The sequence below is a fragment of the Sarcophilus harrisii genome, chromosome 2 (genome assembly GCF_902635505.1).
Source record: "Sarcophilus harrisii chromosome 2, mSarHar1.11, whole genome shotgun sequence".
NCBI lineage: Eukaryota > Metazoa > Chordata > Mammalia > Dasyuromorphia > Dasyuridae > Sarcophilus > Sarcophilus harrisii.
Window position 1 is genome coordinate 557,708,351 of NC_045427.1, and position 20,754 is coordinate 557,729,104.

A 20,754-nucleotide genomic window follows, 5' to 3' on the forward strand; every position below is an offset into this window, starting at 1 on the left:
GAAACCTCATCTACACACTCAGCTGTTAGTGCCCTCTTCTCAAAAATCATCTTATGCCTATTTTGAACATTTGCATATCTTATGCCTATCTATGTACACAGATAGTCTATACTACCTACATAAAACCTTTTCTCATCTATACACTCCCTCAGCTGTTAGTGCCTTCCTCTCAAAAATCACTGTATGCCTATTTTGTATATTTGTACATCTTATGCCTATCTTGTGCCCTGCCTCCCAGAGCTAAAGGATAACTTTTTTTAAACTTCTGACTTTGTATCCCTAGTGTCTATGACCATTACTGACATGTAATAGATGCTTAATATATGCTTATTCATTGATTGCTTGATAAAAATACTACTGAACATATGAAGCTACTGACAATGATATGAAGAATTCAGAGAAATATGCGAAGCCTTACATGAACTAACCCAGCAGAACAAAGAAACTACTGCAACAAAGGAAATCAAAAGAATAAAATGAAATTGAATAGTACATAATGATGTAATGATAAAATTTAGCCCCAGATAAGAATTGAGAAAATGTAATGTTATGCAGAGATGGGGACTGTGGGTATGAAATATCATATATACTGTCAGATGTAATTGATGTGTTGATTAGCTTTGCTATTCTAGTTTTTTTTTCTTTTTTTTAATATTTACCTGAAGGCAGAAGACTCATCTTCCTGAGTTCAAATCTGGCCTCAGACATTTGCTAGCTGTGTGACTTTGGACAAATTACTTCACCTGCTACCCCTAGTTTCCTCATCTGTAAAATAAGCTGGAGAAGGAATAGCAAACCACTCTAGTGTCTCTGCCAAGAAAATCCCAAATGGGGTCACCAAGAGTAGGATCTGACTTAAAAATAAAAAAAGACTTATTGGACAGGAAAGGCCAGAGGGATATATATTCAGTCAGGCAGCAAGCACTTATTAAGCAATTACTATGTGCCAGGCTGAGGCAGCTAGACAACGCCAGGGATATAGATTTGAGCAAAGACTCTAGAATACCTGAGCTCAAATCCAGTCTCAGACACTTGCTAACTATGTGATCGTGGGAAAGTCATTAGAACTATTTTGGCCTTAATTCACTGGAGGAAGCAAAGGTAAACCACTCCAATAGCTTTGTCAAGAAAACCCCAAATGGGGGGGGGGAGCAGCTAGGTGGCACAGTGCATAGAGCACCAGCCCTGAAGTCAGGAGGACCTGAGTTCAAATCTGGTCTCAGATACTTAACACTTTCTAGCTGTGTGATCCTGGGCAAGTCACTTAATCCCAATTGCATCAGCCAAATGGATAAGAAAATGCCAAATGGGGTCATAAAGAGCAGGATACAACTGACCAATTCCACAACAACAACAAATGGGCATAATGCTAAATACTAGGGATACAAAAACTGATAAAGATGGTTCCAGATCTCAAGGAGCTCAGTCTAATGAAGGAGACAATGCATAAACAACTGCATATGAACAACATACACAAAATAAATTGCAGAAAGGTACCAGCTAAGGAGTGGGAAAAGCCTCTTGCAGAAGACAGCAGAGATTTGAAAGAAGTCAAGAAAGTTAGGAGGCAGAAAAGAGGAAGGAGAGGGAGAGAGTTCCAGGCATTAAGGACAAGCAGTGAGAATGCCTAGTCAGAGATGAAGCATCATACTGAGGAACAGCAAAAAGTGTCACTGGACTACAGAATACATGGCATAGGCAAAGAAGTGTTAAGGAATAAAAAGACTGGAATTGTAATTGGGGCCAGATTATAGGAGCTTTAAAAGACAAGGAAAGAATTTTATATTTGATTCTGAAAGCAAGTGAGGTACTGAAGTTGACTGAATAGGAGGGTGACATGGTCAAACTTTCATTTTAGGAAGATTACTTTGAGAATTGAGTGGAGGATGGCCTGGAATGGGAAAAGGGTTAAGGTAGAGACTCACCAGCAGGTTCCTGCAATAACCAGGTGTTAGGTGATAATGGCTTATATCAGGGTAGTATCAGTGTCAGTGGAGAAAAGGGAGTGTACATAAGGAGCAGTGAAGCTAGAAATGACAAGATTTGGCAAGTGATTAGATATGAGGGGTAAGAGAGAAAGAGAGAAATTTAGGATGATACCTAGGTAGTGAGTCCAAGTGACTGGAAGATGGACAATAAAAGGGAAAATGAATATGGAAAAAAAAAGTATCTTTTTTTTTTTTAAAAAGGCAAGGATAGGAGATGTGGATCTCCTCATAAATCACCTATCACCATCATGGGAATGTATATCATCACCATTACCATTAACCACAGCAATAGATCATGACAAGGTAACCAATGTGATTTAGAAGCAAAAGCAAAAGAATGAATTATGAAACAAAGTTTCTTCCTATAACCACTACCTTAGGATAATCACCTGGTCTCCTTTTGCTGCAGGTACATTAATAAGTAACAATAGTTGTCAATTATAGAGTAACTCTCCTCTTGGAAAAAAAAAAAAAAAAGATATACTTCGAAATGACACCTGCCAAGAATAAATGAGCTTAAGGTTTCAGTTCCCCATCACTTTTGATCAACCAACAAGTATTTGTTGAATGACTGCTGTAACCCCAGCATTGTAGGTCCTTTTAAGAGTAAGACATGATTCTGGTCTTCTGAAGTTTACAATTTAACTAGAAAAACAAAATTAGCATACATGAAACAATTAGAGAACAATTACTGCCAAGGGAAAAAAAGATGGCATTGTCAGCCCCTTTCTAGTCTGCACCACAAAGTACAATTTCGATAGTGTGGGGAGCAACATGTCCAACTCATTTACATTCTATTTTGCCTTTTTACAAAGGGAGGTGGGAAGGAGATAGGCAGAAAACCCGTTAGTGAAAGACTTAAACGACAGTAAAACAAGATGGATCTGGTTTCTAGCTTCATCATTCACTGTTCAGTCTTCCTTCTGGCAAACTGGCAAGGAATACCTTGCCCTTTTGGACCCCTTCTGTGGGGTTCTTGGCCTTCTTGACAAGAAAGGCCAGCCAAACTACAACTGGGTCGGTTTTTTGTCTTCCAACATGACCCCATTAGCCTGTGCCCCTGGAAGCTCTGAAAGAGATAACAGGCTACTTGCTTGCGTCTCCACTTGAGCAATGTTCCTTGTCGGCAGCGCCCCCGTCTCCAGTTCTGTGAGACCTTCACTCTCTCCTTCACTGGAATGTTGGTCACCCTGTATGTAGAGGAGAGAATAAACAATATAAGTCACCAAGGCCTCTCTCTATACTCAGAAAAAATTCCCAAGGATCACCTCCAGGCCACAAGGAGGATACAAGACCTCCCAGAGAGATCTGGATTTGGGTGCAATAGTAACATAAAGAATAACAATCAGGGAAAACATTAGAACGCTGATGAATTCAGTGACCTCAAGACACATATTGAGCATGGTCAGTGTGTTGGTTTGTTGTGCTTAACTATATTTCTGTTGGGGAAGGAGAAGACTCATTAGGAAGTTGGAGCAATTTTTTTTAATGTGTTAATAAGACATTCACTTAAAAACAATAAATAAATGCAGAAGCTAATAATGAAATAGGGAAAAGTTAGAAAATAGAAGGCAGCAACAATTCCAAAGATTTGATCTTTACAGTAATTCTTTGGGGTAGGTAAGACAGGTATTAAATCTAGTTCTGTTTTTTGGATGAGAAGAATAAAGCTTAGCAAGGCTGTCTCGTGGTCATACAGCTAGGGAAAAAACAACAAAAAAAAGAATATAACTTTTATAATTCCAAGTCTAATATTCTTTTTATTGTGAATACTGCTGCTTAAGTAAGATTTTTGACTAACAAATCCCTTTCACATTTAAAAGAAGATTTTTTTAAATGGTAGGAAATTCTAGATAAGCAAACACCTGGGTGGGGCATTAGTAAAGAGAGCAGCAAGCTTCTTAGTCAAGAAGATCTGAATTTAGATCCACTTCAGACACTTAGTGACCATGCCTGGGACAGTCAATTCCTCTCTCTCAGCTTCAATTTTCTCATCTGCAAATGAAGGCAATAATGCCTAATAATAGGGTTGTTGTGGTCATCAACTGAGATGACATAAAATGATCTGCAAAGTTTAAAGTGTTATATAAATGCTCGTTTATTAATGTTACAATAAGCGATTATTAGTTCATTTTATATGGCATACTAAATTGAGATATAGAGCATACTCTAAAAAATCAGCACAAGCTATATAGCCTTTCTTATCTCTATCCTCTGCTCTCTGCCAACTTGGTGACACTTCCCCAAAGGTTAAGATAAGGTACTTTCCTCTACCAAGACAACCTTGTCCCCCAGGAGCTCAGGTCTGACAGCAGGAAACTTTCAGAGCTAAAGCAAAGGAAAAGTGCTTTTTTGATTAGGAGAAATTTTCTTATCCTCTCTTCCCAAACCTTAAACTTACCCATTCCTAACCATGGTCCTTTAAGCTTTGTATTACTGAGTTTGGTTTTTACATATTAAAAAATAACTCCTGGAAAATGGCAACTCTGTAAACTTCTTTCTCCTTTAGTCCCAAATTACACAAAGGTTGCACATATCATTTCTCTAATTATTACTAAGTATTCTCCTTATGTCTATAAAGAATTTTACTGATTTCAATTCCTTCAAAATCAGAAATACTGATCAAAATTTCTCTGAAAATCAGCAAAAGAAAGATGGGGAAGAAAACAGTAGGAAAAGAATCTCAGAAGATAAGAGCAGGTGCTCATTGGAATTCAAAAATGACTTTGTTCAGATCCCTGAGATGCCCTCCAGCTTACTTCTCCAGAACAGTTATAGGTGTAAAAGTAGGGAGAGGCAACCAAAAATGATTAGTCCCCTGTAAATAAACATCTCACATAGCTGTTAATGCACGTCGGAATCTCTAACTTGGCCTCCGGCCTGCCTGGATTTCCATTTTCCCAGCCCTCTTTCTTTAGCCTGGGGCTCATTTTTCCACTACTGGTTCTCCCCCCACCCACCCACTTCTTCTCCCTCTACCACACTTTCCGGCACTTAGTCACCATTATAATTTGACTGCATTCCTGGGCACATAACCTATTTTAAACAAAAACAACACAACACATACAGTGAGTCTGCAGTGGGGTAGAAATTAATTTAGGAAGTAATCTAAAGTTTCTCCTTTCTTTTCATGACCTTATGCCCTTCCCCCCCTCAAAAAAAAACAAAAACAAAAAAAAACAAAAGCAAATAAACCTAGCCTGCTATATATGATATTAAAACTGAAAAACAAGCAAAGGGCATTGACGAGAAGTAGCTTAAAGGGTGCTACCAAAGAAATGTATGATTGAGAAAAATGATGGATTGGTCAAGAGAACTGAGGAAAGTCTCTAGCACATTTGGTAGAACATTTGAAGAACTTATGGGAGAACATGGATGAGTTCCACTAAATGGACAAGCATGAATGAGTTGCAAACTGTATGCTGAAGGTAAGACTCACTCTCATGAAATTATAAATCTACTTTAAGTATGGAGACAGAAACAGACAGAAAGACAGAGAGAAAGTGAGACAAGAGAGATATATAGCCACAATATAGATATATCCATATACATATATAGATACAAATATATATGTACAGCAATACTTCAATAGTCTCTTTTCAGAATTGTAAGTCACTATCATCATTGGTATAAATTACAACTCCATTTTAGTCAATAGTGTTAATATGGCAAAATATTCATCACTTAAGGAACTTCAAACTTAGCTAGACTAGTTTCACCATCAGCTGCACGCTAACAGAGTGAGCCATTTTGTTTGGTTGTTTTTCAGTCATGTCTGACTCCTTGTGACCTTATGTTGGATTTTCTTGGCAAAGATACTTCAGTGCTTTGCCATTCTTCTCCAGCTCATTTTACAATGAGGAAACTGAAACCAACAGGATTAAGTGACTTGTTCAGGGTCACACAACTAGTAAGTGTCTGAACCCAGATTTAAATTTAGGAAGATGAGTCTCCCTGACTCCAATCCTGGCATTCTATCACTGCTTCATTTACACCCTCACAAGTACCTTCCACTAAAATCTACTCCAACTTGCATGAACTGATGCTAAGTGAAGTGAGTAGAACCAAGAGAACATTGTACAAAGCAACAAGATTCTGTTGATCAGCTGTGATGGACATAACTCTTTTCAACAATGAGGTGATTCAGGCCAATTTCAATACACTTGGGATGGAAAGAGCCATCTGCAAACCAAAGTGAGGACTATGGGGACTGAATGTAGATCACAATATAGTATTTTCACGTCTTTTTGTTGTTTGCTTGCTTTTTTTCCTTCTCATTTTTTCCCTTTCTGATCTGATTTTTCTTATGCAGCATGATAAATGTGGCAATATGTTTAGAAGAATTACACATGTTTAACCTATATTGGATTGCTGGCTGTCTAGAGGATGAGAGAGGAGGAAAGGAAGAAAAAATATTTGGAACACAAGGTTTTGCAAAGATGAGTGATGAAAATCATCCTTGCATGTATTTTGAAATTAAAAATCTATTATTAAAATTTTTTAAATAATTTATTCATGGCCATAAAAAAATAAAATCTACTCCAATGCCTCATCAAGATAAGGAGGTAACCCTAACTCCTCAAAGGCTATGCCAATAGACCACAATTCTGGGCAGGTCCTACAAAACTGGAAAGATTTCTGGTACAGGTCCAGTAACAAATTGTATATCTCTCATCTGAGGAATAGCCTAGCTAAGTTTGAGGAGACTCATCATGAGGAAGACAACAGAACCATGAATTTTTCAGTCCCAGCAATTCTTGAAAGGTTATCTACTAAGAACTCTCAAAGACAACTACAAAGTTATAAAAGAATTATAAATTAGTTTACCCTTATATTTAGTTTAGAAAAAGCACAGCAATCAAGAAAATTGGGCTACATAAGGAATGCCTCTGTCAAAATAGGCATCACTATGAAGGCTTCCATTATATAGGGCCACTACACTACCCAGACCTCCCTTCTCATATTTTCCCTTTCAACTGGGCCATCAACTGTCCCCAAAACTGAATGACAGTAATGAAAGTCCAGCAGTACCTTTTCTGGACAATAGAATCATCCTCTTCTGAAAATTACTTTTGATCTTTAGGACCCCAAATGGGAATAGGAATAAACATGAAAGCTACAGTTCCAAAAAGGAAGAACTGAATAGGAATACATACTTCTTAACTCCACAAATTGGCACTGATCTAGGACTTCCTGAGAGGAGGTAGGATTGGAACTGGCATCACTAATTCTACTATTTTAAAATTCTGTTACTACGACGTATATTAATACTTCAAGCAGGTTCTTCTCAGTCTAAATGACTAGGCTTCAAATTCATTTTTGGCTCTACAAAGCTGGTTGTGGAAATGGAGAAAACATATGCCAGCTGCTGTCTAAAAAACTTTTAACATCTTTAGGACATTAAGATAAAAACAGCAGGCAAGACAGAAGAATGAGAAGTTCTCCTTTAATACATTTGTTCTGCAGAGAAATTCCCTTCCAACTCACTGTGTATATTATTAGAGTACTCTTTTATCTCATCAACATGCCCTTCCAAAATGAAAATTCAAAGAAGCCTGAGAAGTTAGGGTTTTGGTATTAGGAAAAGTGAGTGGAATAAGGAGAACTGAAAGAAGAAAAGAATTTGAAACAGAGCTAAAAAGCAAAGAGTCCATCATTTATTACAATGAAACAGCTTTCCAGGAAAAAAAAAAAAAAAACACATCTCAATATATTTACTATAAAACAATTTCATTTCCCCCTCCCTCCTATTACCATCACCTGCCTTACCCCCCCCTTAATTCCACCCCAAAATCCCACAGCTTGTAGATTTCCTCTCATTCTTGGCAGTTAACAGAAGAAATATAATACCCCCTTTGGGTAGTTCCCACCAGCTGCTTAAGAAGAGAGGGGAAGGTATCCTATGCTACCTCTAGAAAAGACCATCCCCAAATTCCTTCCAAGAATATTACAATCAGTGACTATTAGCTCCCTGATGTCAAGGAGCTATTGGCAATGCAGTCCCAGAAATAACACCATCCCTCAGTCCCAAAAAGTCTTAGCTTTTCTTTTTCTTTCCCAGATTATACTTTCAGTCAAAAAGCATCCTTCTTACTCTATTTCCATAACCTGACAAGGCAAGTGTAATAACTAGTGGTCAAAATGCCGTTTGCTAGGTTTTTTAATCAACTATTTCCAAGTTGGTTACCATCTAGCAAACTGAGATTCAATGTCATTCCCATCACTTCCAATCTCTTGCTTTTCAGATGGCAAGAAATCAAAAGCCTCAATGTACACAGTCACTTCTATATCATATCTCTTCATCCCTCTATCCCCCCAAACATATGCAGATACCTAATACAACACAAAGAATACTCTTCAGAATCTAAACCTAGGCAATAAAGAAGAACAAGACATCCAGTTAGCCCTCAATCCCTTAGCAAAGACCACCAACAAAGAAGTTCATGAGTGTCAATTGTGGGCAGAGGCAGTTTCTCTCTATGCTAGACAGAAACTGAACAGAGCCTCCTGCGTCATTTCCCAAAGGCAACAGCCGGAGTTGAGTGAAGACCGTGAAAACTGTACAAGAGCTGGAGGAGAAAATATAATGTAAGGAATGATTCTGAATCAGGAGCAGAGGAAGGAGGAGGGATGAACTAGGTGACCCCAAATGTCTTTTCCATCTCTAACTCCTATGATTCTTTGACCTCCAATTTTGTGCTGCGGACAAAGAATGGAAAGTCAACAGACGAAGTAGTGTTTTGAAAGTGCCTGGCAGTCTGCTCTTGTCATTTAGTTACTGCCTCTTGTATTTTTTAAGGTGTCTCCAAACCTTGTCTTCATTTCACAGTTGTCACCTTTCTCAGTAGTCTGAGCTCGTGTCAAATACCAACCAAAAAAAAGGAGAAAAAGAAGAAGAAAAAGAAAGCAAAAGAGAAGGAATGTGCTGGCAATTAATTGTAGACTAAAAAGGGGCAAGCGCTGGGACCAATTGGGTGGCCTGGACTTCCAGGGAGGGCAAGTTGAACAGAGAGAAGCAGGTCAAAATGAAATATAGTACTGACTTATAAGCTAAGAAAAGATTGGTCAAACTTTTTTCAAAAGGTAGTCGTCTTCTGTCTGGAGATGGTTCCTGGTCATCTAGAAAGAAGCTGACCTATCTTGAAGAGGAAGGAACCTGTTGTTATTCAGTGTGTCTAACTAATACTATTTCTATTGGATTGAAGTAAGAATTGAATAAGAACTAATGCTTACAATTAGGCAGGTCTGGTCATGAGACACACTTTAATTTGGAATTGAACCAAAACTTTGGATTCATTAAGAATTCAATATTCTAAAAATCATAGGCAAATTATGAAACACAGGCAAAAATCTACTATCCATTAAGCAAGCTTACTCTTTTGTTGGTTGCTAAAACATACAGAGTTGCTGTTTTTTAAAGTATGTATTAGAAGGCAAATTAAGAAATAAAAGCAAAAATCTACTATCCATTAAGCAAGCTTATTCTGTAGTTGATTATTAAAACATACAAGGTTGTTAAGGGTTTTAAGTATGTATTAGAGGAGCTTATATATACACATACTTATTATATACATATTTTTCTTTTATTTTTTTTTTTTTTTTTGTTTTTTTTTTGTTTTTTTTTTTTTTATTTTTATTTTTTTATTTATTTAATAGCCTTTAATTTACAGGATATATACATGGTAACTTTACAGCATTAACAATTGCACAAACCTCTTGTTCCAATTTTCACCTCTTACCCCCACCCTCCTCTAAATGGCAGGATGACCAGTAGATGTTAAATATATTAAAATATAACTTAGATACACAATAAGTATACATGACCAAAACATTATTTTGCTGTACAAAAGAATCAGACTCTGAATTATTGTACAATTAGCTTGTGAAGGAAATCAAAGATAGGTGTGCATAAATATAGGGACTAGAATTCAATGTAATGGTTTTAGTCATCTCCAGAGTTCTTTTTCTGGGTATAGCTGGTTCAGTTCATTACTGCTCCATTAGAAATGATTTGGTTGATCTCGTTGCTGAGGATGGCCTGATCCATCAGGACTGGTCATCATCTAGTATTGTTGTTGAAGTTATATACATATTTTTCATTCAAAATTCAACTTCTCATCCTCTCCCTAGTTCTAAAAAATGTTTTAACTTCATTTTTCCTAAACTTCCCAAATTTTTATCAAAAGTCCAATTTCAAAAAGAATAATCTATACATGCACACATCTCTTTTAGTTTTAGCCCAGATCAAGGGCTAAATTATTCTGAACCAAAAACCAAATCGGTTCCAGAGTTACTCTGAGTTTTTTGTTTTAATTTAATTGGGAGGTAGGAAGGAAGAAGAAATATAAGGTAAATACTTCCATATTGTCTACACTGAATTTTTCCTTATTTCAGACATTTCCCTATGAATCCTATTCATTTTGTATATTGTCTCAATTAAAAAAAAACAAAACCCTAGTCTTGAAATAAGATTAATTGTATTCAAAAAATAAAATGAAGATCTAGGAGAATTTTCAAAGAAATTAAGATTCAGATAGAGGGAACAAAAGTTGAAAAAACAAGGATAACTGTCCCCACTCTGTTCATCTGTTCATAAAATCAGAGTTTGAAAGGATCTCAGAAGCCAACCAACCTTTGATTGACCAAAAATCCCTTGATAAGTGGTCATCAAGCTTAAACCTCTAGTAAAGAGGAAACTACTATCTCCTGAGGCAGTCCATTCCACTTTTGGACAGCTCTAATTGTTAGGAAGTTTTTCCTTACATTGAGCTGAAATTTACCTTTCTGGAGCCCAAAGCATCTCGTCCTGCCCTCTGGGGCCAAGCAGAACGATTCTTCTTCCACATGACAGCTTTTCAAATACTTGAAGACAGTTATCACACTCCCTACCTTAAGTCTTCTTTTTTCTTTTGGCTAAAAATCTGCCAACATACATAGCTAACTCATTTTTGTGGGGTTTAAGGATCTCAATATACTACTATGATCCCAAAAGTATGAAAATATTTTCTAACTTTCAGGCTGAAAAGAAAGATTGAATTGTTTTGTTTTGCTTTTTCCCAAAATTTTAGAAGAGACCATCTCTCAAATCTCATTTGCTGTTGGAGATATGTGCCTCAATAAATTGCTTACTGCTTTCACAAGTGTATTGTTTTATTTATTGTAAATTGAAACATGTAAATTGAACTCTGCTTTTATTAAATCACAGAAACCATTAAACAAGGCCTTTGAGGAAAAGAAAAAAAAAAAAAAAGACAATAAATACATCCAAAAAACAACTCCTTGGTTGAACTGGCTGGCCCTCTTCAGCAGATAAAGCTGAAGAAGGCCCAAGTCACTGAAGTTTGGTGACTTCTGAGAAACACTGGCTAAATTCAAAAGATAACCAGCCAGCAAAGTCTTCTGTATTTTGAGATAGGAAAAGAAACTTTACGCTGGTTTTTTTTTTTAATTGCTCTTAGGTTCAATTATTTTAAAAACAAACAAACACACAAAGCTTATCTGTTTCTATCTCTTCACTCTGGATGTTAATCATCACTGAAATGGATACCCCAGTCACAAAAAGTTCCACACGTTCAGTCTTAGTGCAAGGAGGAATGAATTAATGAATGAACATGCCAGTTAAATACAATTTAATAACTTTGCTACCTAACAGCTGCATTTTTAAAAAAATGTTTCACTGATGTTTTCAGTTTTTTTTACACCACATTAATTGCCAGGTAACAAATATTCTCCATTTAACATTTTTCCTCAATTCTATCATACTTGTCTTGGAAGACTACCCTAAAAGATTCTAAAGTATACTAAAATTAAAATTTAGTTTTGAAACACTGTAGCTTTTTGCTTGTGGTGTTTATTTTTTCTGAGAAATTTTTATGGAGGATTAGAAGGTTATAAATCCCACAAATTTATCAACTTCTTTAAAATACCAATCTAGATTGTTAACTATTTGGAGTTTCCAGGTATAAACTTTGTTCTTCCACCTGTTATCTTGGCTCTCCTCCCTCCCCCACAATTATGAACTTTAGTTAAATTTTAGTTTCTGGTCCTAGTGCACTAAAGCAGTTTGATTTCCCAATTTCCTTAAGGAAAACTTAAAAAGCTCCTAGAAGAAATATTTTCTTAGTGTTGATTATTATATTCAAAATACTTATAATTACTTTAACATATATAACATGTATTGCTCAACCTGCCATCTGGGGAAGGGGGTGGAGGGAAGGAGGCGAAAAATTGTAACAAAAGGTTTTGCAATTGTCAATGCTGAAAAATTACCCATGTAGATACCTTGTAAATAAAAAGCTATAATAAAAAAAATACTTATATCCCCCAAAGCTTCATAATACCTTCCAAAAGGACCAAACAAAACCGTTTTCAAGGAAAATCTAAATGTAAACCTTTAGAGTCCACCAGAAAAAATACATATCCACATATTGTGAGGTGCATATGATCAATAATGTCCACTGTTTGGGCAAGAACTCAAAAGCAGGCAAATTATTTGTTTCAGGTTTTTTAGGTTTTGTTTTTTAAGTGCCCAAAATGCCTCTAAGCACAATAGTAAGGCCATTAACAAATCAAAAGGAGTCAGAGCAGTTCATCTTAATCAACACAGGCATGATCAGTTAGAACAACCAAACAACTACTTTGCCCTGGGCCGGAAGGTCAGTAAACCAGATCTCTTTGTGTTTCCTTGGGGCTAAGAAACAGGGTACCTTAAAGTTGGAGTCCAAGCCCACAGTTACCCTTGTAGTATTGGAAGTAACTCCATGTATTCTAGCTAAAGAATCAGGGCAGGTGAGAAATTAATCTCCTGGCTTCCCCCTTCCCATCTTCTAAAAACACTCCCAATCCTCAACTTCATTTGATAGGCTGCCTTGAAGTAAAATACTCAAAAGTTATCAAATTGAACAAAATGAAAGTTTTGTTTTCCTGCCATCAAGGCATTCACTTGTTCAGTCTGGAGAATGGAAAGGGAGAAAGGATTTGAGGGAATGACACAATGCATAAACCAGCTGTCTCACTCTATCTTCACAGAGGTATGATTCTCACTACATACTGAAACCTGGGGAAGACCACAAGCCTTTTTTCTCCAAAGAAGACAACCACCTCTGGCAGCTTATCTCCCCTACTGCAGCTGTCCAGAAACAGACCACACTGATAAACATTCTCCCCACCTGTTGTAGCATATATGACTTTTCCCCTGAACCCAGAAAGGAGCACTGACCTTGCTCTTGATCAAATGCTATATTAAAACAACTTCTCTGGGAGGCCAGAAATACCTCACCAGAGGACACAGGACCCAACTAATAAATAATAAAGCCATAATCAGCGCTCAGCATCTAGTATAGTAACTTGCACAAGACAGGCACTTTAATAAATATCTGTTGAACAAAATAAACCATAGCACTTTCATGCTGGCGATGTTAATTTGGCTTTCACAGTACTTAGCCTATCTTAGTCCCCTCCCTTTCAGAAGTATATTAGAGGAAAAAAATGAAGCTAACATTTTCAAGCTATCAGTTTAATTACCAGAAAGGAAGAAAATCAACCCTTTTCTTGGCCTGGGCTCCAGTCATTTTAATCAGCTTTCTTTATGGGTAATCTTCAGAAAAAGTATTTTAGTTATATGGGATAAGGGATAGTTAGTTATATGGGAAAGTGCCCCCCCCCCCAAAAAAAAAAAGTTGGACATCACTCTCCACTATAGCCAGCCCAACTGAAAAGGTCATCAATTTCCATTTTCAGTGTCAATTAAACCATGCCATGTCCAGGAAACACTTTTTCCATTATAGGTCCCAGAGTTCCATCCTTCCTGCCCTCTTCTCACAGACAAAATTGCAACATATATATATATATATATATATATATATACGTAAATATGTATATATATCTTATGTAGCATATATATCTCCTTTGTAGCATATGTGTCTATGTAACCAGTCCTAGAACACAAGCAGCATTCCATCCACCTTCTTGTGTCCTAATGGGTACAGAAGTGTGGCCCAAGAATAAATTTTCTCCTCCAGAATTCTAAAAGTTGTGCCTATGCCTGAACCAAAGTAAGAGTTATGGAGAGCTTCCCAAGATCCAGATTCCCAGGCCCCACTCCCCCTATAGCCATTTCTTCATATCTAACCAAATGCTCCCTGGCTATGAAAATATTTAAGGGTCCTTTGTTTATCCACAACTCAAGCTGTAATACTAGTAAAAGATAACCCAGATACTATGCCTGGGCCCCTAGCATAATTTGTAAGAGTCAAAGGCAAAGGGGCTGGGAGAAACCAGAGCCCCACACAGAGCTGGTCTGTCCAGCTAGTCCTCACCCCCTCCTCACAAACACACGCCCCTTTTAAGATCGGAAATAATGAAGGAAGCTTTCAGCCCTGAGCGCTGGGTGAGAATCTAACTAAGAGATTGGGTCTGACGAGATCTTTTCAGTTGGATATTATTTGAAGGATAGGCTAAGAAATGAAAGATTATTTTTAGGCAACCTCTGAGAAGACTAAATTAAAAATCATCTCAGAAAGGGTTGTTCTGAGAGGGGGGCGTCTAAAAAAAAAGCAGTTATTTTAGGAGGATCTCAGAAGTTTGCTACATTTAAAAGGCTGGTGCCTTGTTGGAGTGCTGTACGTGGGGGGAAAGCCCCAAATTGAAATCCGACTTCAGACGAGTTGCAGCCGTGTGACTCTGGACAAGTCATTTAACACACCTTGTTTCCTCATCTGTAAAATGGGGGTAATAATAATAATAATAATACCTACCTCGCCGGAAATCGGGGTGTTTGTAATGCAAGTACCATGTGAATGTTATTGTGGCTAGGTCCTCATGGGGAGGCATATTTTGAAAGGGTCTCAAAGAGCAGGATATTAGGAGAGACTCAGGAGAAAGTAATTTCAATGGTTCCCCGAGGGGGGGTAAATGGGGGTATTCTAAGGGGGGTATTCTGGAAGGTCTGGGCCACTCATTCGAAGGGATCCCAGGGCGGCTCATTTTGAGGAGGGGCTCACCGATGTGGCCAGTGGGGAGAAGGATAAACTAGGGGATTTAAGGGGAGCTCACAGCGGGAGGCTCTGAACTTCGGGGAAAGGCAAAGACACCAGGGGGACAGCGGGGCCGGGCCCGGCGGCTCCCTAGCGACCACACCCCCCGCCGAGCCCAGCTGGGGGGAGGGGGAGCCGCCGGACTAGGCCCCGCGTCCCCGCTCTTTCCCCGGGGCCGGGCCCGAGGCCGGGCGGGACCGGGAGGGCGCGCTTACAGGTCGGTGCCGTGCCGAGTGAAGCCGGAGTTGAGGCAGGCCCGGGCGATGGGGCGCCACAGCAGGTCGCGGCTGGTGAAGCGCTGCAGGCGGCGGGACACCTGGCCCAGGCGGCCCAGGGCCTGCGAGTCCAGGTAGGAGCAGATGAGCAGCAGCAGCTCCTCGGGCAGGCGCCACAGCGGCGGCCCCGGACCGGCCCCGGGAGGCCAGGCCTCTGCCTCCGCCGCCTCCGCCCCGGGCCCGGCCCCGGCCCCGGCCGCCGCCTGCCCCGCCTCGGCCTCGCCGTCCGTGTCGGCGTCCGCCGCCTCGCCGTGGGGGCCCGGGGTGCCCCTCCTCCCCATGAGGCCAAAGCCCAGGGCCCGGCCGACCCGCCGCCGCCGCCGCCGCTCACAAGGACCCGGAGCCGGAGCCCGAGCCCGAGCCCGAGCCGCGGCCGCCGCGGGGGGAAGGGGAAGGCGAAGCCATCCTGGCCCGAGTCACATGGGGCGGCAGGAGCCCGGGCCGCCGCCGTCGCTGCCGCCTGTCAATCACCGCCTCTCCCCCCCCCCCCCTCCACTCCCCGGTACGGGGACTCCGGGCCCTTAGCCAGAGGGCGGGGTCTGGGCCCCGATAGGCAAGGCCCTGCCCAGGTGCAAACCCCGCCCCCCAGCCCTGAGCAGATTCGTAAGAAGCACCCCCCCCAAATGTGACCCCGCGTCCTCTCCGTCGCCCTTGGAGATGACCTTCTAATGTCCCGGGGGTGTATGGGAGTGTGTCTGTGTCCATGTCTGTGGATATGTCTCTGTGTGTCTGTATCTCCTCTCTGTCTGCGTGTTGGAGAGCGCTTGGAAGAGGGAGAAAGCATCCGTTCCACCCCTGCCTTACACTTAAAGCCCCAGAGGGTCGTCTGCCGGGTGCTGACCCCAGTTCTCCCGCTGCCCTGCCCATTTCTTCCTTTTTCTTAGTCCCAGTCCTACTCCCCCCAGCTGTAAGCTCCCTGAGGGCAGAGACGGGCATGTTCCTTCGCTTTGCTATCCCCTCCAACCCTCCGCCCTCACAAGAAGATCTAGTAAGAATTTCATGAACTGAAGTAAGTCTTGTGGGTAGAATTCTCTGACCTGGTACAAGACTTTTCAGCTGTGAAGGATAATATCAGGATCTTCCTAAATCATCCCGTTTATTTGGGATACTGCAGAAAAAAAGGAAGATAGAGATCAGAATTCTTCAAACACAATCCAATCAGTTACCTGGCTCAACCCCTACTCCTCTTCCCCCCCCCCCCCTTTGCCTTCACCCAGTTTCTGGGCAACAAACCGAGAAATTCACCTAGATCAGGTCAAGGAGGTAAGTGATCTAGGACTGAAGATCATATCTGTGATTAAGCACTTTATCTAAAATAGATTTAATGCCATAAATTGGAAAGATTTTATGTCATCTGCTTTTTGTTTTCCTTGTAGATCTGGAGTCAACTGTATCATAGTTACTGTACCTATAGAAATGCCACTGGTCTCAGAAAGGTTAACCTGAAAAAATGCCGCCACATTTCTGTCATTCTCCCTCCCATAGCATGTGTGATTAGTCAGCTAGTCAGAGTGCAGACCTGGAATCTGGCAGTGTCACAAGCTCAGTTTTTGATCTTGAAGGAGAAAAAAAACCTAAACAAAAACTTTAGCCTTTCAGTGTCCTAAATCTGTAGTGAAAATAATACCTGCCTCTTCCTTACTTTGGGGGGATAAACTAGATGATCCCTGTAAAATGCTTTGAACTACTCCAGGAAAATTCCAAATAATCATCATAGGTCAAATTCCATTATAACAAATACCTTTACAACAAATCCCTTTGCATTAGAAATGGTTTTACAAAACCCAGCCCAAAAGATTGTTTCCTTATTTAAGATAATATTCAATACAACAACATTTCAATACAACCAAAGAATTTAGACATGCCCTTGAAGATTGTTGTCAAGAAATTTGACGTGTTACAAAGCTATGGGGATGGAATATCTTCAAACTGATGCAGAACAATCAGTCTGACTATATTGAGATACACATTAAACATGTTGAAGTTTCCAAAGAGTTTCACTATCATTATTATAATAGTTTTTCATAGCATAGTACAGAGCAGCACATTCTCATTGTGCAAGAATTAGTGGCACAGGAACTGTATCCAATCCAGCTGAAATGAATAAATCATGATTAGATTACGAGTTCCTAAATTCCAGTCATTCAGGACACCTATCTTTATGAAAAATGACCATAGTTTTTTTAAAATCAGAACTTTCCTGTCTTATAAGCAAAAAACAACAATAACAACAACAAAAAACAATAGAACAAATAAAACATTTAGATTAGAATTTGAATTTTTATGATTTCTCCAAGGAAGGGCAATAGTGTTCTGAAGACATTAATGTCAATACTAGCAATATTTTCCCTTTAACATAGTAAATACAAATTTTATGTAGATATCGAAAATACTTATATAGAGAAAGCAGTTTTTCATCATGAAAATAGATCTAATGGCTTTTTTTTACTTCAGAATTCTCCTCTTTCCCTTTCCAACCCATTTCTTCACCCCACATGGACTTTTATGAGTTCCATCAATATATTTCAAATAGAGAAGTATTCTGTGGCCAAGTAAATTGAGGAAACATTGTAGTATGCAGTAAGAATGTACTCAAAGCCCTGAAAAATTTGTCTCACCTCAAAAAAAAAAAAGCTAAGTAATTTCTCCATGATTATTTTTCTTTTCAAACATCCCTCTGAGGTTTAAATCAAGCTGGGAAAGGTTTGTTCCCTCCAAAAAAAAAAAAGGATTTTCTTTTGTTCTTTTTAGGGAGTAGAAGTTTGGAGAGAGTCATGCAGTTAAAGAGCTTGTCACAAAAGTAAATCTGGAACTTCTACTCAAGGAATTTCCTTAAAATATATTTACTCTCTTTAAAAGTATAACTATTAATATCTTGAAAAAAGAGAATACTTTAGCCTTCAAAAAAATCTCTAAAAGAGAACCAAAGAGAGAAGTGATCAATTCTCTTTTGCTATCTTTCTCTCTCTTCGTTTTTCTTCTTTTTCCCACTCTTCTGTCCCTTACTGTCTCTTTCTTTTTCCTCCTTTCCTTACCTTTCTTCCCATCCCTTCACCCTCTAAATACTTGACTTCAATAAATATAATGAAACAGTAGGAAGGAAAAAGAGATTTAGCTCTGAGCTCAGAAAACCTTGGTTCACATTTTGGTTCCTCCAACAAACTAGCAACAAATCCTTGAACTTAATCTCTCAGAGCTTCAGTTTCTTCATCTGTAAAGTGGGAATAATACTCACCATACACTGTAAAAATGAAATGAGACAATATATATAAAGTACTTTATAGAGAATTGTAAAGTGCTGCAAAAATGTTAAATTCTTGGTGGTCTTGCATGTGTCATATAACAATCATTTGGAAATTTTTTTTTAACTGAGTTAACTCTAAACATTGAGTTTATCTTTTAATTTTAGAATACCATAAATGTGGAAGACCATAAAAAAGAAAACTAATATACATGTCATGATATGTTGTTGTCTTTAATCCTTAAAAATATTTTTTCTGGTCTACACAAAGTCCTTTTATGCTTTTTTTCCATACAGATACAAAGTTTCTTTGTGGATACACATTTAAAGAGTATTAATGCTGTTGTTATAAGTAATAATTATGTGCTTTATGTAAAACTTTTCACATGATAATCTAAAAGTCAACAGATATTAATTAATCCTATTAATTATATGCCAAGTAAGAAATGTTAGGTTATTGCCATTATGATTCACATGAACAATGAAACAGTCCAAAGTCTCAAGACAAGTATCAATACTACTGGTGTTTTCCATTACAGTCACATAGTGGATCTTTAATAAATGCTTTTTGATTGAAGGTAGTGTGACCATTAGACAAACCCCCAGGATATTTTCAACTTATATGTTTGTGTATGTATTGTGTATGTTTGTGTATTTCTTTTATTTTATTTCATTTCAACCACATTTAAGGTACTGAATTAGAAGGAAAGTGAGAGGTCATCAAATCTTACCTTCTCATTTTGGACAGGAGAAAACTAAAACCCAAAGAAGTTGAGTTATTTGAGGAAGGTCACAGAGCTATTAAATGATCCAAATCTTTTAGACTCCACACTTAAGGTTCTATCCACAATTACACATTGCCTCTCGTCTTAGAGTTTAAATTTTGCATTTGAAATTAGGAGAAATAATCTGAAAAGATGGAAAAGGAATAAGTAATATTGTGTGCCATCATCTTTTGTCCCTATCAGATACTGGCCTTTACTCACCCTTAATACTTCCAGACACAATAGGAAAATAATCAAAGAATTGAAGTACAGATAGTCTGCCAACACTATCTCAACCTCTCTTCTAATCAGGGAACTAGGAGACCAGCTTTCTCTCTCCCCACCTTCCCAAGCCAGTGACTACTCCTCCCCTCAAAGGCCCTTGATCTTAAAATGACTCTGCACCTGGCCTAACAAAGAGAATGGTTTAAAGACACAATCCTCCTCCTTGCACCGAGTCCAAAAATATTAGCTGTGCCAAATCATCCAAAAGAAAAGAGGGGAAATGACAAATCTGTCATCAGGAAGACCTGAGTTCAAGTGTCACCTCATACAGTATATGATCATGATCTTGAACTCTCTAAGCCTCAGTTTATTCTTTTGTAAAATCAGGATAATAATCACTGTATTACAAGTTTGTTGGGGGCTCAAATAAAATAACACAGTTTTGCAAATTCTAAAGTACCATATAACTATCAATTGTTAATATTAAAGGATAAATTTGAGATTTAAAACCCAAGTCCTTATCAAAGGTTTTTGGAAAGTCCCTTGGGCTCCTTTAATCCTTGTTTATTCCTCTATAAAATATGTCCATAAAAACAAAATAAAGAACTAGCTTTTTAGGTAATATATGAAGAAAAGAGAGAACAAGAGTTGGAAGGTGATCATCCTGGCTCTGCCCCTGACTTTCTATGTGACTCAAGTTAATTTCTTTCTGCCGGTTTCTTCATCTGTAAATGAGAGGATTGTATTGAATGATCTCTAAGGTTCCATATAATTCTGAAATCCTATGATTTTATGTTTTGAAGACAGAAGGTTAGGAGACATAGCAGTAAATGAATGCTATATTAAAAACATCAGAGAATCTAGTATGAAGAGGAGAGTCAGGCTAAAATGTTTATTTTTCTGAAAAAGACTAAGTATACCGATACAGTATCTTCTATCTTCTAAAATCTTATTGAAGTACTGCTGTCTGATCTGTCATCTCTTAGATTCTAAATTCTATATTATACTTAGCACAAGGTTCTTCACATAATAGAAAGTTTTAAAAAATAGTTTGTTGAATACATTAATGGATTTTCTCAGTTATTAATTTATATTACTTTCTTTCACACACTTTAAAAAACTTGATGATACTGAAGGAAAGAACTAAAACCCAAAACTATGCAAATTCAATATTTCTTTTTTTAAAACTTTCAATAGTATTTTTCCAAATACATGTAAAGATAGTTT

The 20,754-nt window shown here is 38.5% G+C and overlaps 1 protein-coding gene across 4 annotated transcripts in view; it reads right to left on the bottom strand.

The window, feature by feature from the left end:
- Positions 1–15,777, bottom strand: part of FBXW4 (F-box and WD repeat domain containing 4) — a 121,144-nt gene extending 105,367 nt beyond the window's left edge. The window contains exons 1-2 of one of the 4 annotated variants that reach the window (XM_031955724.1): positions 15,238–15,777; positions 3,083–3,178 (exon numbers count right to left, since the gene is read on the bottom strand). In XM_031955724.1, coding sequence (XP_031811584.1) covers positions 3,083–3,178; positions 15,238–15,578 — 437 coding nt within the window. In that variant the 5' untranslated portion in view covers positions 15,579–15,777. The other 3 variants (XM_031955725.1, XM_031955723.1, XM_012541917.3) reach the window with 3 other exon arrangements.
- Between the last annotated feature and the right edge of the window lie 4,977 nt (positions 15,778–20,754).